Source organism: Bombyx mandarina, chromosome 13 (genome assembly GCF_030267445.1).
Source record: "Bombyx mandarina strain Sakado chromosome 13, ASM3026744v2".
NCBI classification, from domain to species: Eukaryota; Metazoa; Arthropoda; class Insecta; order Lepidoptera; family Bombycidae; genus Bombyx; species Bombyx mandarina.
This window is the reverse complement of record NC_143220.1, coordinates 7,632,060-7,649,690: the sequence shown is the minus strand read 5'-3', so window position 1 is coordinate 7,649,690 and position 17,631 is coordinate 7,632,060. Positions and strand designations below refer to the sequence as shown.

Sequence of the window (17,631 nt, the reverse complement as noted above, 5' to 3'; positions counted from 1 at the left end):
TATTTTCTGGTTGATTTTAATTCATCAGTCAGTCAGTTTAATTTATGTATTCAAGTAATGAACCTAGCGGATGAGAGACACGTTCGCGACACGAGACCGTACAGAGTTTACATAATTCTTGGTGTGCTGACGTCGCTGACGACGATAGGCAGATCAGAAGCAAGGCAAAAACTCACGCAACGAGTCCTCCGAGGAAAGCCACTGGTCCACCACCGATGAGTCTGATCTTGCGATGGCAAGAGTCGAAGAGGGAGAGTCGGGCGTGAGGCGGCGGCGACAGGCCGACCATGCCTCCCGAGCGCAGCATCACATGCACTACCCGGGCGCTGGTCTCTGGCTCAGTGCGACCACCGAGTGCGGTCCAGCGAGCATCGCAACACGCTAACAGCTCGGCTCGCGGTCGGCGCGGTACTGTTGCGGACCGTCGCCCTCCGCCCTCCGCGCCCCGCACCCGCTGCCCCGCTGCCCCGCTCCTCGCGAGTCTGAACTGACTTTCAAACTCTTCAATCGATTCATATTATAATATTTTTTACTATTCAGTGTTTGTCATTCAAAATGACGGGTGTCCGAGGACATCTCTACCTGGTCGAAAATTCAAATGCAATAAACTTACTATACAAATGTACACTAATAGTAATTCAATGTTCGAGTTTCAGACGGTTCAAGTCGCGAGAGTACTTACTTTATTCAAAAGTTTTGAATCACAACAAATCGTTTCTCTAAAAAACAGGTTTCTCGAAATATAAATCACCGCGACAAGGTTAACAAATGCGAAACGATAGTGGTCCGACAAGAGTGACGCGGCCACACACACCAGGAAACGTCTTTGTGGGCCACGATCAGCTGTTCGCGAATGGCGGGCGGCGGGGGGCGGGGGACGGGGGACGGGGGACCTACTTTCATTCCCATACATCTGACAAACCTGCGTGAACCAAAAAAGTTTCAACGCAAACAGAATCATTGACATCGAATTATTTCTTTATGAATGTGCGAAGACACGTAATATACTTTTTTTCAAAGCATTGAATGTCGTGGCGATTAGACGGTACCTTCACGGTCCTGCGTCGTATGGGCAACAGTAGAACACAACAGCTTTCGCGGTGCAGCTAGAATCACCCAGATTGATTGGTTACCGTCATGTCATTGTCATTGTAGTACAGTACGAGTATGTGGTGGGAAGACTCGGGCCATTCGCGTCACGTCCGTCCACACGCTCTTGTTGACGACTTACATTACTGTATATCATACAGATCAATAGGTTAATACCGAAACAGAGAATCTCTGATTATTGCTTTAAACGTATTTGCGCATCCGAACTCACGACTGTCTGATAACGTCAGCTGGTGTCGTAGCCGAGGTTGTAAGCGGAGCCGGGGGTCCACGTTAATGGATCTCATCTAAGTAAGCCGCGAAAATCATTTTAGCTTTTCATTAATTAAAAAATATTTTAAAAATTGTTCGAATGAACCGTTTGAAGAAAAGAAGTCATGTAATAAAAATGAAATAAAACTAGGTACTGGGCCTCAATAGGTTTGGAGTGCTCGTTTCTCTTAGTCGGTTGCCATTGAGACAGCGATAGTCACACGGCCCGAGGAGTAGATAGCGTCTTACAGCCGCCCAGCCGCCTAGCCGCCTAGCCGCTGCGGACGGATGGTACGGAATCACACGCACAGAGACGACATCTTGAGGCCTACTGCTGCTGAAGACGTTTCAAGCATTTTTCAGATGTTTGTGGTGGAGTCGCGTCGCTACATACAATCAGTTGCTAATACCCTTCTACAATGCATGTAATGCACTACCCACCGTACTGAGTCAATCAAGACCACTAGTTCATATTCATTTCGAGAAACGGAACTCCCAATCAAAATTAATGTTAACAATTAGAAAGCGAGTGCATGTAATCCGCAGTCGTTGTCCCGACGTAGATCCACGGATTGACTTGCACGATGAACAAGATTTGCGTCGCCGCGACCTCTGTGCTTCTCGACAGAAGAAACTTACTACAACTATGTTATTGCAACTGGAACCGGGACATTTTCAAGGTCGATCAAGTCTATTCATTTCTAAATTGACTAAAAGTTGCCTTTCAATGACAGCGTCAGCAGAACAGAGCAACACTAGTGGTGCGGTCGCCGGTCGCTGTGCGGGGCTCGAACTTGCCGTTGCCGACCGATCATTGTTTCCATTTTTATGACGGCCCCTGGGATTCACAACGATAACTTTAATTAAATCGTTATTTTTATAAATACATAAGTAACAAATAGTTAATGATGTAAATGTTAATGACGTAATCATTAGATACATATAACGTCGCGAAAAACATTTATTAAATATTTATAGAATTTGTATGATTATAAGCTTGACTGATTCGGCGGTGTAGTAATTAGAGCCCCTGAGTGTTGCACCGAGGGTCGCGGGTGTGATTCCCATCAGGCAACCATTCGTGTTATGAACAGGTTTATTTGCTCTTTGTCTGGGTGTTTATTAAGTATATATAAGTATATATTTCAGTCTCTGGTACCCGTAACACAGGGAATCCTAATTTTGGGGCCGGATGAAGGTGCATGCCTTATTTGCTCAATTACTTATTTATTATTCTTATTATTATAAACAAAGAGAGGGTATGAGAGGAGGGATACAGTGCTTATAGTAGCCGTGGGGTTGAGTGTCGCGCCGCCGCCGCACCGCGCCCTTTATCGTTGAAGGATTGAGGTCGAGTCGAGTCGATTTACATCATCTCCCCATCACCGTACATTCAAAACGAACGCTTGCCCCGTCAGTACGACAACCAAAGAGGACGAGCATGAAGATATATAGGTTCTAGAAACGGATCCACGTTTATAGGTAAAGGATTAGTGTTTAGTTACAAGAAGGTACTTGTGCGAGGACGGGGACGGTGCGGACTTACCAGAGGCAGTCCAGCATGATAGGGACATGCACGTGGCGCTCGCGAGGCCTCACTCACCTGGAACAATAGCACACTCTTGTAAATGTTGGCTCGGAGACGACACAGCGCACGGCATGCGACTCAACTCTCCGCACACTTCTTTTTATTAGATATTCAAGTCATTTGGTGCTTTTACCGGGAAAGTTATCCGAGAGCTTAGAAAATTAGGTTATTTATAAATTTGGACGCGCTCTTTCGGAATTTTCACTTTCGTATCTCTGCCGCTCGCGTCACCATATTGGAACAATGACGCCCAAAACAGGTTTTGAAGATGTCTCCTCTCGCACTCATTTTACGATGACGATTATAAAATAGATAGCAAATTAGACTAGAGACAAGCCTACACTATGTCGATACCTTTGTCAAATGAATAATGTCAGCGTACCAGTTTCGCAAAATCTACTCCAAGGTGTGTTTTAACAAAACTAATAATTCCATTTCACCTATGAAATATTTGTGATAATAGAATCACTATTGTTTCCTTAGAAAAATCGTGCGATTTTATTAAAATAAAAATGAATTGAAAAACCTGGCTGTATTAAAAATATCAGGGCGAACAACGGGGTCTATAACATGCCTTCGTCAAACACACTAGGTCGCCCGCAGCCCCGCCTGCGCGGACTACGTGTTGTATCGCGGGCAGAGCCCCGTGCTCAGGACTGACACGAAAGGTTCCCAATATTTTTTTGCCAAGCGTTAAACTATTGTTTTCCATACTGAATTTCGTCAAAATCAGTTCCCTAGTGTGGGCATCAAAACGTAACAGGCAGACAGTTATTTTCCTATTTGATGGTATTGTTTGCCTGTAACTTCTTTAGTATAACGTATTGTCTATACTAATATTATAAGAGGAAAGCTTTGTTTGTATTGAATAGGCTCCGAAACTACTGAACCGATTTGAAAAATTTTTTCACTGTTTGGAAGTTACACTATTCCCGAGTGACATAAGCTATAATCTTTTTTGAAAAAAATTAGGGATCCTTACTAAAACTCCAATAATGTAACCCAAGGTGTAAACAAATTACCTAAAATATTATTTACATCGCGTGCCCTGCAAAACTACGACTACCTACGACTTTGTAGGACACATTATTATTTACAGAAAGTGTCGCGACAGTATAACTATTATAGTTATGCCGCAATAAGTGCTCTTTTATATAAAACAATAAAACAACGTCAAATATCGTTGAAGTTTTTGTTAAAGACCCGAGCGGAGTCGGAGCGGACCGCTAGTTAGTTGTAAATATCAATTGTTTTTTTTTTTTTATGTTTGAAGGATTTCTGGTGGCCCGGAGGCCTTTCCAGTTTCACCAGGACAGGTGGGCGAGCAAAGGCTCAGCCAGGAGGGGTGGGATTTGCTAACAGCTACCCGAGCGCTTCCCAAGGGGACCTAACAGCTTAAGAGTAGCTGCTTCGCGAATGAATCTACTACCGGATCGGAATCGCGACCCGCTGAGAAGATCCGGCGAGAAACTCAGCGAGCTGATTCATGGGTTAGGTTGCACGGCGAACTCTTTGTCGAGTTCGACGAGCACGGTTACCGATATCAATTGTGCGTTTGTACGTTAGTAAAGGTACTGCGGACGGGGACTTTGATTTGTTCTGGTCCTCGGACCGCGCTCCTGTGCTAACACTCAACTTATATTTACATTACAGTAACCCAGAGATGTCGTAGAGCTGGTTTTCAGCTTCTTCGTTAGTTCTTATGTGCAGTCGGGTTTTTGTTTCGTTTCATAATTTTATTTCACACATTTCAACTATCGGATTAATTATCAATGAAATCAATTAGTTCCGGATGCAAGTCCTAACTGTAAAATTCTGTTTTTGTCTAGTGATCTTTAATAGAATACAATAAATCATTGTTTTTCTTCTTTTTATCCGCAGACTCCACACTGCTACAGTACACTACTATGAAACTATTATAACTGAGATGAATCTAATGACTTCTATAATTTTGTTTAGAGTAAGAAAGTAAGTAATAAGGTAATTTTATAAGAAAGTATGTTATGTTGTATCTGTAATCTGTAATTAAATCAAGATCATATAATTGAGTCGAAAAGTCACATAAGCTGTTATTTATTGATCAATGAGTTATGCACGTGCCAATTAGTTCTGTCAGTGCATTGTGTCTCCGTGGCCTTCGGGTGGCCCGTGACGTCATCGCCAACACAAACCGCACCATCATTGCAATCAATATGCACGCCTTGAGATTGTGGACATTACAATATTATTAGTTTTGGCTTTGTCGAGTCCTGGCAACATGAATAAATGAGTTTTACACTAGTGTGCGAGCATCATAAATGTTTTTTCAAATTCAAACTGAATGCATGGGTCCCGTGCAATATCTTCAAATTTCAAATATTAATAGAGGAAGTTAGTGCGTTTCATGAATATCGATAAGACGATTGTGGTCAGCAAGTTCATGTGTAACTTACACGAGGAACAAGATTTTTTTACCTACTTATTCGCCTAAGAGACTATTCCAGCGACGCCCAGACGGGTAGGTCCCAGGCGGGACATGGGCTCAACCTGAGAAATTATGATCTTTTTTTTTTATTGCTTAGATGGATGGACGAGCTCACAGCCCACCTGGTGTTAAGTGGTTACTGGAGCCCATAGACATCTACAACGTAGATGCGCCACCCACCTCGAACTCTGGCCCCAGCAAGGGCAGTTCTTCGCAGAATCTACCACCGGATCGGAAACGCGACCCACTGAGAAGATCCGGCGAGAAACTCAGTGGGCCGTGTCTGTTGGTTAATTTACTCGCAGAGCCCTTCGTCGCAAGCGACGGATTGGACCGGTTCGAACGGTGACCGAAATGACGGATGTTGCTGAGAGTTTTGTAAAGAACTTTGCTGAAAATGGAGAGCAATTTTATTTAGTTTACTGTAGGGAGCAGCGTGGAGGACTGTTGATGTAAGTGCTGTGCAGTGGCAAGGACAGTCGAGGCACACAGTCGACCAGCACTAACATTATATAATGTAAGAGCTCCCCAGGAAGGCTTCTAGACTTAGCCGAACTATTCACTGAACGTGATAGTGGCCACGTTATTGTGGATTATTTCACAAAGTGGCTGGAAGTCTTCGCCATATACAAAAGTTGCGGCCAATTGGTTCATAATGCTTTATATCTGACGTATTTGGCGCCAAGCGCAAGTTTTTTTTTTTTTATTGCTTGGATGGGTGGACGATCTCACAGCCCACCTGGTGTTAAGTGGTTACTGGAGGCCAGAGACATCTACAACGTAAATGCGACACCCACCTTTGAGATATAAGTTCTAAGGTCTCAGTATAGTTACAACAGTTGCCTCACCCCTCAAACCGAAACGTATTACTGCTTCACGGCAGAAATAGGCGGGTGGTGGCACCCACCCGTGCGGACTCACAAGAGTTCCTACCACCAGTAATTACGCAAATTATAATTTTGCGGGTTTGATTTTATTACACGATGTTATTCCTTCACCGTGGAAGTCTATCGTGAACATTTGTTAAGTACGTATTTCATTAGAAAAATTGGTACCCGCCTGAGATTCGAACACCGGTGCATCGCTCAACACGAATTCACCGGACGTCTTATCCTTTAGGCCACGACGACTTCATGAGTCTCCGACACTTAGTCCCCACTGGATCCCGAACTGGCCTGGCCTTGGGAGTCGGGTTTTGATCCCTATCTCAAGCTCGACGATATGTTACTGCAATCAGAGAAAAACGCTTTCTCTCAGTTGCTCCGTCAACATATTTTGCATGATGTGATGCCCTCGTAGGAATCGAACATGGCCCGCCACTACTCGTCGCTGCTGAACCGAACAGAACACGCCCGCATACAGAGGTTCACTCGTCAGTCTCGTCACTGGCAATCAGCAGTGAGCCTCAACCTGCAGGAACCAGGGCGACAGTGGCGTAGTGATCTTAACTCGCGCCCAGGGCACAGTACCGTTTCGCCTACAGTAGCATTGTTTACATCACGATGTAAAATATCGACAAGCGGACAACTGTGAAACAAACCGCGGAAATGATGTTAATTGTCGATGAACGAACGAGTAATTAGGACGTGAAGATAACTGGTCAGTTAACGTCTACTAATTACCCTCACCTTGGAATGTTTCTGCTTTGCAGCGTCGTAATACATATTATACATTAAAGCTTACCATTCCGCATCCGAGACAAGCAGGCCTACGTTAAATTAGTAGGACTTTACCCAGTCAAACTACGTACCTAGACCCTTGAGAAAAGAACTAGAAAGTTGTTGTTTCACACATTTGTGAACATTTTCAAATCTATAATTAATATATTATATATTTTTTTAATATTATAAAGCTGAAGAGTTTGTTTGAACGCGCTAATCTCAGGAAATACTGGTCAGATTTGAAAAATTATTTTATTGTCAGATAGACTTCAGTTCACGATTGGCTTCCACGGTGAAGGAATAACATCGTGTAATAAACATCAAACCCACAAAATTATAATTTGCGTAATTAATGGTGGTAGGACCTCATGTGAGTCCGCGCGGGTAGGTACCAGCACCCTGCCTATTTCTGCCGTGAAGCAGTAATGCGTTTCGGTTTGAAGGGCGGGGCAGCCGTTGTAACTATACTGAGACCTTAGAACTTATATCTCAAGTTGGGTAGCGCATTTACCTTGTAGATGTCTATGGGCTCCGGTAACCACTTAACACCAGGTGTGCTATGAGATCGTCCAGATATTATGCACAAAAAGAAAAAATAAATAGCTCATTTATTGAGGAAGGCTATATATATATAATATCACGCTAAGACCAATACAAGCGGAGCATCAATAAAGAATGTTTCAAAATCGGGGTATTTTTCCCTTTTGAAAGCGTCCGCTGTGTGCGCTGCGGAAACGGTTAAAGTTTCGCTAAAATAATGTATGACAAAATTGTTCCTCTTTAAAAGTTTTCAAATAAAGTCCGCATTATTTGTAAAAGTGTTTTTATAAAGATGATATTAATCCCTATCCAAATAAACACGTTATTCATTACAACATTGAAACACCCAAATCACTTCAAGATAGGTTTTGACAATTATAGATCTTTCTGGATTTCTCCAGGATCCCATCATCAGATCTTGATGATTACAAAACCATTTGGGAAGGCTACCCTTTCGAACAAAAAAAAGAAAAAAGAATTATCAGAATCGGTTCAAGCATTTTCGAGAAATCGGTGAACATACATAGATAAAAAAATTATGGTCGAATTGATAACTTCCTCTTTTGAAGTTGGTTAAAAAGCGTGATTTTGGTACCTTAAATAGCTCCTTAATATTTTATTATTCAAAAATATTTTCAATTTCTACATAAATGAAGGGGCGGGTAAAATTTAGCGTTATGCCAAAGTAACTATTCCACGCGGACGAAGTTGCGGGCAAAAACTAAAATTAATAAACCACAATTATTACACTTTTATATCGCACTTAAATTTAAAAAAAACCTTTTCTGCACATTACTCCCCGTGTTCCTGCCGAACTGACACTTTATTATCACTGTTCAGTGATGTCTGAAATCTAAGCAGCATAACGGCTAGTATTTTTCGCACGAAAATTAAACGTGTATAATAAAATGGAATAGTATTTGCCTACTAATAGTACGTACTTGTGTCTAGTTGGACTAAGAGAAGGAAAAATAATTAATTTAAGGTGGCATGTAACAGTTTCAAATGAATAGGAAATAAATATGGGTGATTATACAAAAATTGGGTAACTCTATGTCATCAGCCAATATATACAAAGTCTTATTATATTTTATTGAAATACCAATTTATTTTAAAACAACGAAACGTCCTTTATTTGGTCACCCAATTTCACTTCTTTATTTTAAATACAAGTTAGTAAAAAAACCAAATTAATACTTAAAACGTCAGTCCTTTGGCGTGTCACAATCCCGAAAACTAACAATCAAGTGACTATCCATTAAACATTATCATTGATTTAAGAAAACTTACTAATTTACTACAATCTGTGATGTATATAGTATTATATACTACAACTTTCATAATGCAATGTTCTCCATTTTATTTTTAAAAAAATAAGAAACTTTGTGTTCGTTTCATTGGTCAGTCCGTTGTGTGTTCTTTAAAATTTGAAAATCTCGCCAAATATCATCGAGTCAAGGTCAAATCCCTGTTTAAGCTTTAATGTTGATAATGAAGTTAGTGTCGGACCGCACAATTTGACGGTCGCCGTAACTATATCACTGCTTGGGTTGTGTTTGTCGTCTACACACGTGCGAAGCCAGTCAAAATTTCAGTCCTGTGGTGAGTCGTTATTTTCTTGTTAATGTGAGGTTTATTTTCATTTATACATAGTTAACTATGATTTGTTAAAATGTAGTTTGTTGATATTCGAAATTACCAAAAAAAACATTAGTTCTGATTATAACCTCCAATTTTGCCTTTTTCGTCAGTCCGTTGGCGTCAGTCCTTTGTTAGGTATCGCGTTAGAGGACTGACGTGTCTCCATAGTACTGTTTTTTTATATTGTTTTAGAGCGCATTTATCTTAATTGCTACCATGTATAAGCATTTCTATTTTATATTTCAGTGTAAAACATCATGCGACACGCTAAAAAACTAGGGAAGAAATATTTAAAAAAAAGAGAGAAGTCGGAAAGGCTCGCTTGGACAGAATTAAAAGTGATCCTATTAAATTAACGGAATACAAAAAAAAAACAAAATTTCAGTACTTAAGGGAAAACGAAAGGACAAAGAAAAAATGTTAAAGACATGACACCAACCAACGAATAACTAGAAAAAAAATAGAAAAAATATTCATATAATTACAGGCAAAGAAAACAGCTATTGTAACCAACCACTAATAATTTTATATGCCAGAATACTCCTCCACTAACTGACGACGAAATACGACCCATAGTTAATCAAGCAATCAGACCTGTTATTAACGAAGAACAAAGATCAAAAGAAGCCAAAAGGAGAAGTGAAAGACAGAGAAAATCTTGAAACAGGGAAATAAAAAAGATGGAGGCTATAGTTTCAAAGCTTAAAGCTAAACTAAATACTCAGCGTCAAAAATGTACGAGTCAAAAAATAGCTAAATTACTATTACTAAAAAAGTAATAAAATCTGTTAAAAAAACGCCAAAGACCGGAATTGAAGACATGAGAGACCAATATCTCATATATAAAATAAAATATCATTATACAGCGGTCTGCTCTTCGGTTGATGATGAAGACGGTGAAGTAAGAGTAACTTTTCTCAAAATTTGTAATCAAAATGGCACTCTGTTCAAAATGGATGAAAAAGATGTATCAGATGTTCCCGTGGATCAAATAATAATAAAATAATAAAAAATACCCGTACCAAACCTCATTACAAAAGGGATGAGAGTTTTTTACCAATTTAAGGATAAAATGATGTTTTCGAAAATATACATGTTTCCATTGTTTGTTGATTACTTAAATTTTTAAGTAAAACTAAGTAAAAGTAGTAAAAGCTAAGTGAATAACTTTACGTTAAATTTCAAAAGGCTGTATTGAAAATTGAGATAGTATTTTCTCCCAGTATTACATATAATATTAATAATTATTTTTAATTGTTACTAAGTGATTATAATACTTAAAAGACATGTGCCATTATTATTAAAAATAAGAGATTTCTACTATTTTTTATTAAATTTCATTATAATTCTTACAAAATTGTGTATTTGATCAGTACTATGTTAGCCTCGTCAGTCCCCTGGCAGTCAAATGCAGAAAATTTTAAATATCTCACAATCTATTTAAAAAAGTGACTGGCCCGATTTGGAAGAAGATAATCATTAGATTAGCCATCATATACACCCAAATTTGTAACAATTTGATTTAATAACTATAGTAAACAAAATATCCTCAATAGTTACCCAACTTTTGTATAATCACCCATATATTAATCAATACAGATAATAAAATCGTAACTGGTCGCTGTCTGTACATGGAAGATAACTCAGGAAAACTGTTATAGGGGGCTTTATGAACGCAATAGAACCCAAAAAAATGATTTTTAGAATTTTTGTCTGTTTATCTGTTTGTCTGTGCGTTTGTGCACGCTAATCTCAGAAACAGCTCAGCCGATTTAAATGTGGTTTTTACTAATTTATTGTGGTAAGCTTTACTTAACATTTAGTGTTTGTTTCATGTCAATCGGTTCATAAATAAAAAAGTTATGCCCATTTAAAGAATCACGTAGCTGGGCATTTGTAGATTGTTTACGCCTGTGTGGCCGCGCGGGTATATAAAGCGCGCCGAGAGCCATAGGCACGTTTGCTTTCTATAGTTAAAAGATTAGGTTGACACGACTTAATAGTTATTAATAATTGTATAAAAAAACTGTAATAAAGTTAAACTGTATAATAATCTGTAAGTATTTATAATTTAGTTTTATGATAAGTACGTGTTTACCAAACAACGTTGTGTTAGTAGGTACTACTTATTGTAAGAATGCCTCGAAAAAGATCCAACCTCTCCCAGTGCAGCAGCAATGCTAAAAGGATGAAATTAGTTCGACCACAGAAATCTGAAGCAGGTCATGAGGCAATACTCATTACATCTCAGGAACGTCGGGCGAGGTTTCGTGTTAGAGAAACTTCGGCTCAGCGAGAATCTCGATTGAGTTCACATTGTTCTCAAAAAAATACCACTCGAATTAGGGTGAACAGGGAGCAGCGTGACACAAGTTTGTCCATCGATCGTGAATCTTATACACTATCACGTGAGTCTGAGACTTTCACTGATAGGGAATCCCGCCTGAGCTCCTTAGAGGGTTTGGACAGCATATATGCCCGGTTTTAGGAGATACTTGAAGAACGAGAAACACATCTCTTGCGTGTTTCTCGCCACGCTTCCTCTTGCGAACAGGAAGCACAACTCACTACCGATCGCGTTTCCAGCGAGCCTATGCTTCGTGATGATAATAAATAAAGCCCAAGGTCAGACGCTAAAAGTTGTGGGTGTAGATATAAGTGTTAACTGCTTTTCACACAGTCAACTCGGTCACACGGTTATGTAACTCTTTTTTTTTTTTTTTTTTTATTGCTTAGATGTGTGGACGAGCTCACAGCCCACCTGGTGTTAAGTGGTTACTGGAGCCCATAGACATCTACAACGTAAATGCGCCACACACCTTGAGATATAGTTCTAAGGTCTCAGTATAGTCACAACGGCTGCCCCACCCTTCAAACCGAAACGCATTACTGCTTCACGGCAGAAATAGGCGGGGCGGTGGTACCTACCCGTGCGGACTCACAAGAGGTCCTTCCACCAGTAATAATCTGTCACATGTTAGCATGCGTTGATCCCCGATGGCTATACGTCTATGTCGTGTATAGAGAAGCATTACTTTAAATTAGATTTTTCTAAATACCTAAATGACGGTGCTTATAAACCAAAAGATATGTCCTAAAACTGCTGCCCAAAGTCACTATTCCACGCGGACGGAGTCGCGGGCACAGCTAGTTATTTAATACAAATATAGTGCACGGTGTCAATAGTTAAAAATATTTTATTGACAGATATGAGTAGAAGGATTATCATTTTGATGATATCTTAAAAAGACCCGATGCTATTTTTACAATAAATTTATTTTCAATTTTTGTTTATCGGATAAATAATCGGTAAAAACTTGGTTTTTAGTTTTTTTTAAACTATTATTTATTTCTTCTATATGAGGAGAACTTTGCAGTTCAACGATTTTACCACCATAACTTTACAGATGAGTGGTTTTGTTGTGCCTTGTCAGAGAGAAACAACGGGGTTTGACAGCTTTTCAATCGATTACTTATTAGTTCCTAAACTCTTTAGTTGAGAACTACATTCGTTTTGCAAATGATGAATCAACAAGGGAGTAAAAAGGTGTCATAAACGCCAAGTTTGGGTTTTGTCTATGACTATTGATTATAAACTATTCATTTACTAAAGGTCTCTAAATACCAGGCCATAAACTCAAAAAAAAACTATTCATTTAACTGTCACGACTTTAATTCTAAGGTCTAAGCGTATTTTCATAGCCCAGCCATCATGAGGGATTTGGCTAATACATTTTTTATTATCTGCTGTGACATTTATGGTTTTGGCATTCCAAATTTGCACTGAATATAAATTAGTGAATTATTTTTAATGAAACAAAAAACAATGTATAAAAATGATTAAGAGTTTATTGGAAGCTTTAAGCAAGAGAGATTTGATATTTTCACATTTTCCTTTTTAAATGCCAGAGGTCTCATTACAAACTTGGCTTATTTTATTAGAACTATCGGTGAAGTTTGGGCCTTTCGTTTTGAACGAGCATCTGAATCTGGTGACAAGAATGAATTTAACTTGATAGAAAGCTGTACCACTACCCTGCCTATTTCTGCCGTGAAGCAGTAATGCGTTTGAAGGGTGGGGCAGCCGTTGTAACTATAATGAGACCTTAGAACTTATATCTCAAGGTGGGTGGCGCATTTACGTTGTGGATGTCTATGGGCTCCAGTAACTACTTAACACCAGGTGGGCTGTGAGCTCGTCCACTCATCAAGTAATAAAAAAAAAGTAGCCGGTTCTCATCCTTTTTGCTGAGTACCCATGTATCTGAGCCATAAATAAGAATGGGTCTCAGTAGGGTTATGTACAGAAGAATTTTAATATTTCGTGACAGAATTTTGGAACAGAATATTTAGGCAGGCCGAAGTAGCATTTATTCGCCGACAATATTCTCTTAACTATTTCTGCTATTATGTCACTATTATTTGTTATCAGAGAACCAAAGTCATTCACAGATTCAAAAGTATTTTGGCCAATCATTTTATGCGCTGTGTCCTCACATGCGTCCCTCGACACCCTCACGAGTTTGTCTGCGTTTACTTGGAGACCGGCTTCGAGAGACGAGGCTTCGAGAGCAAGGTATGCACTCTCTACTGCGAGAGATGATCTGCCAATGACATCAATATCATCCGCATATCCCAGTACTTGAACGGATTTGTAATATATATTGCCCGTCGTCCCTATCGCTGAGTCACGGATACACTTATCGAGCGCAACATTGAAAAGAAGGCAGGAGAGGGCAGCACCCTGCCTTAGTCCATTATGTTCGAATCTTAATAATGCTTTGCGATGCAATCAGTGTCATCCTTGTTAAAGATATAAGCTGCGGTGTTACGCCAATCTCATACATAGCCTGGTATAGGAAATCACGGTGTATGTTGTCATGGGCAGCCTTAAAATCAATAAAACGGTGACACGTGTCAGCATTAAACTCAAGAGTTTTCTCATGGATCTGTCGTAGGGAGAAGATTTGGTCGATGGTTGATCTGCCAGGTCGGAAACCCATTGATATTCTCCTAGTCTAGACTCCTCGAAAGGTTATAATTTGCCAAAGAGAACGTTCGCAAATATCGTATATGCTCTATCTTATATATTGAGGAGTCTTCTATACCTAGTGATACAAATAGTAGCCAAAAACCCGAAGCTCAACTTGCCTTGTTCATTGCTGAACATACTTCTATTTCAAATATTGACCATCTTACAGACCTTTGCAAAGAAGTTTTTTTGTGATTCAAAGTGGGCCAAAGATATAAAAATGCATAGAACTAAATATACACAAATTATAAATCAAGTTCCGGCACCTCATTTTCGGGAGAGTTTTTTTCAAGATATTGGCACACAGAAATATGGCATTATTTTAGACGAGTCTACAGACGTTAGCATATTAAAATACATTGGAATTGTAATACGATACTTTAGCCTGAATATGAATACCGTTGTATCGTCATTTCTGTCTCTGGAGCCTATTGAAAGAGCTGATGCTAGTTGTATAGTGACACATAATGTTCCAATACAAAATATGATCGGTATCGGCACCGACAATGCGTCAGTAATGACGGCCAGAAATAACAGTGTAATTGAAATTTTAAAGAGAGAGTTTAATTTACCAAATCTGTTCCTCATTAGATGCATTTGCCACTCCTTACAGCTGGCGGTCAGACACGTGTCTGACAGCAATCTACGACATAACATAGAATTTTTGATAAGAGAGATGGGGAGGACCCACTAAAAATATTAAAGGTTTGTGACACCCGTTGTTTGTCCATAGAGCCTGCTGTAGTAAGGTTATTAGCACAATAGGAAGAGTTAAAACTACATTTTTGATTAGCTAGCAGCATTGCTTTCAGAAATGTACATTCGACGAGAGTAACCGGTTATACCTTTGTTTTTTTAAAAGTATTCTTAATGTCGTTCAAATTGGAGTAAAGGTATTTAAAGGTTAGAATAAGGACTCTTCGAAACTTTGATGCCCTTGTTACGATATATCTGCGTTAGAATAATAATATCAGGCGCTGCTACAACAGACAATATTTTCATTACAATAAATATAGAAGATCATATAGATCCAGTTGCACATTTGTGACATCTCTTCGAATCTCATGCTAGTAAAAGCAATTTATCTCGACAGTCTATAAATAATATTAGGAAACGGTGCATAGACTTTAATGTCAAGTTATTAAAAAAAATTCAACATAGAATACCTTCCAATTACCAGATTCTTGAGAAGATAATACTCTTAAGTCCGGAAAATACATTAAAACAGATTAAAGATCTTCATGCACTGGTTGGATTGGCAAAATAATTCGGATTTGATGACCAAAAAATAAGTAACATAGTTCAACAATGGAAAGTTATTCATTTCACAGCATGGGGAACTTCAGGGGACAGTGATAAGTTCTGGGCTCATGTATTAAAATACAAGAATGCAGCAGGAGTTCATACATTCCAAGAAATAGCTGATCTAGCTATTGCTGTATTATCTCTTCCTCACTCTCATGCGGAAGTAGAAAGGCTTTTTAGCGTGATGAAAACAGTAAAAACTAAATTAAGAAATAGGCTGTCTACATTAACACTCAACTCTATAATTATGATTCGAAATCAACTCAAAGTATTGAAAAAGTTTTGCCATAATTATGCTTTGCCACCTGAAGTCATAACAAAAGTTACAAAAACGATCAATGTAATTTTTTGCAAAATTTATTAAAACAAATATTTTATATGTAATTAAAAATGAAACACCTCTGATGGTGATGATAATTAATGATAGGTGAAGTAATAAACTGTAACTATTTTTATTGAATATTTTATAATACCATTGAATTTGTTTTATTTCATTAATTTATCCCACTTTTTTTTTACATCAAAGTTATATAATTACTAAATTAAGGGATAAAGTTATTCCAAAACTTTTAGAACCTTTTAGGTAAATTTATTTCAATTCTAGCACCTTTTCTTTTTTGATGTAGCCACAAACTTGGCGGGCATAACGGCAACACTGGCGACCAGTCGAGCTAGGATCTGACGGCGAACGCATGCGCAATTTCAACTCGGCCGCCACGTCTCAATATCACGCGATCTCATTTTTAAGTTTATTTGTCAAGTTAAAATTTCTGTTTTTATTTGTCTGAGCGTTGAAATAAACTATTGCGAAGTGAAAAGATTTTAATTCAAACTATAAAGTATGTACTTGTGAACTTCACTAGCTACAACTTTCAGTTGATCGCGTTTTATAATGACTAGAAGTATGTTTATACAATGATTAAAAATAACAAAATAAAAAAGATGAGGTTTTTCGTTTACTTTGGTGAGATGTCGCTCACACATCACTGCGAATTCAAGGCTTTCAATGTTCGATGTTTGTTTGAAAACGATCATTATTTGATGAGGCGGAAATTCCGAGGACACTTTTCCCCGTTTTGAGCTGGCAATGAAACGACCCAGTACTGAGTACTAGGTCAAGGCGAGCCACGGACGCGGACTCTGTTCGGAAAACGTCTATAATGATGAATAACGAGAAACGGGAAATCACAATCCTGTCTTAGTTGAAAGTGACGAGACAAAGTGTTCCGTTTACGAAGCACAGGCATGCTGCTCCCATTCACATTCATGATTTTTTTTTATATTTGACTCCATAAAAAAGAGGTCCTTTCAAATTTTACAAATAATTACCATCTCATAGACTGAGATCTCCTTCTCCGTTCATCTCCCTTTTAGCATCGCACTATGCTTCACCAGAATAGAGTAACTCTTCCAACATGAAACCAAATCTTCCCTTCCACGTGGAATAAACACCTCTCCACGGTGTTTCATGAGCGTTACGTTACGCACAACTTCCCCCAGACATACCTTCATCAATTAAGGTTGAAAAGAGTTGAGTTTGTGTGCGGCTAGCAGTGCCGTGGCTGTAGCCTTGCATAGCTGAAGTCTATGAGCGCCGGCGGCCACTCACCATCAGCTGACTTGTATGTTTGTATGTCTTAGTAGGAAATTAAACAAAGAAACTAAGCGATTACTTGTAATTGTTGTGTAAGCCATAGTCGCCACGCCACACGCTACGGATTACCTCTAGGCAAATAATGCTGGCTTCACACCAGCACTATAGTCGTAGTACTGAAATATGTTATACAATGGATCTAAAATATTTTAACGGCGGGAATATTCGGAGTTATATAAGAGAGAGAGAGAAGAGAGAATATACTTTATTGCACACCAACACAATTTACATTTTAAAAAAACAAACAGTCAAAAAGCACATATGTACAATAGGCGGTCTTATCGCTAAAAGCGATCTCTTCCAGACAACCGTTTCATTTACAGAAATTCTGTAAAATATAAAAAAATATAGCAGGTATGTTGCGGTGTACCATATACAATACAT

At 38.9% G+C, this 17,631-nt stretch overlaps 1 protein-coding gene and 1 long non-coding RNA gene across 11 annotated transcripts in view; one reads left to right on the top strand and one right to left on the bottom strand.

Moving 5' to 3' along the window:
- The window catches only part of LOC114251713 (MOB kinase activator 2), a 56,167-nt gene that overhangs the window by 22,819 nt on the left and 15,717 nt on the right, over nucleotides 1–17,631 (bottom strand). For 2 of the 10 annotated variants that reach the window (XM_089732632.1, XM_089732633.1), the window contains one exon: nucleotides 2,909–2,965. The exons of 7 other annotated variants lie outside the window; for them this stretch is intronic. In XM_089732632.1, the coding sequence (XP_089588758.1) occupies nucleotides 2,909–2,925 (17 nt within the window). In that variant the 5' untranslated portion in view covers nucleotides 2,926–2,965. Of the gene's footprint in view, nucleotides 1–176; nucleotides 427–2,908; nucleotides 2,966–17,631 lie in introns of those variants that run through there. One more of the 10 variants, XM_089732627.1, reaches the window with a different exon arrangement.
- LOC149501614 (uncharacterized) lies at nucleotides 9,077–11,382 on the top strand. The gene is made up of 2 exons (XR_016324137.1): nucleotides 9,077–9,217; nucleotides 9,503–11,382. It is a non-coding gene; the product is annotated as an uncharacterized LOC149501614 (long non-coding RNA).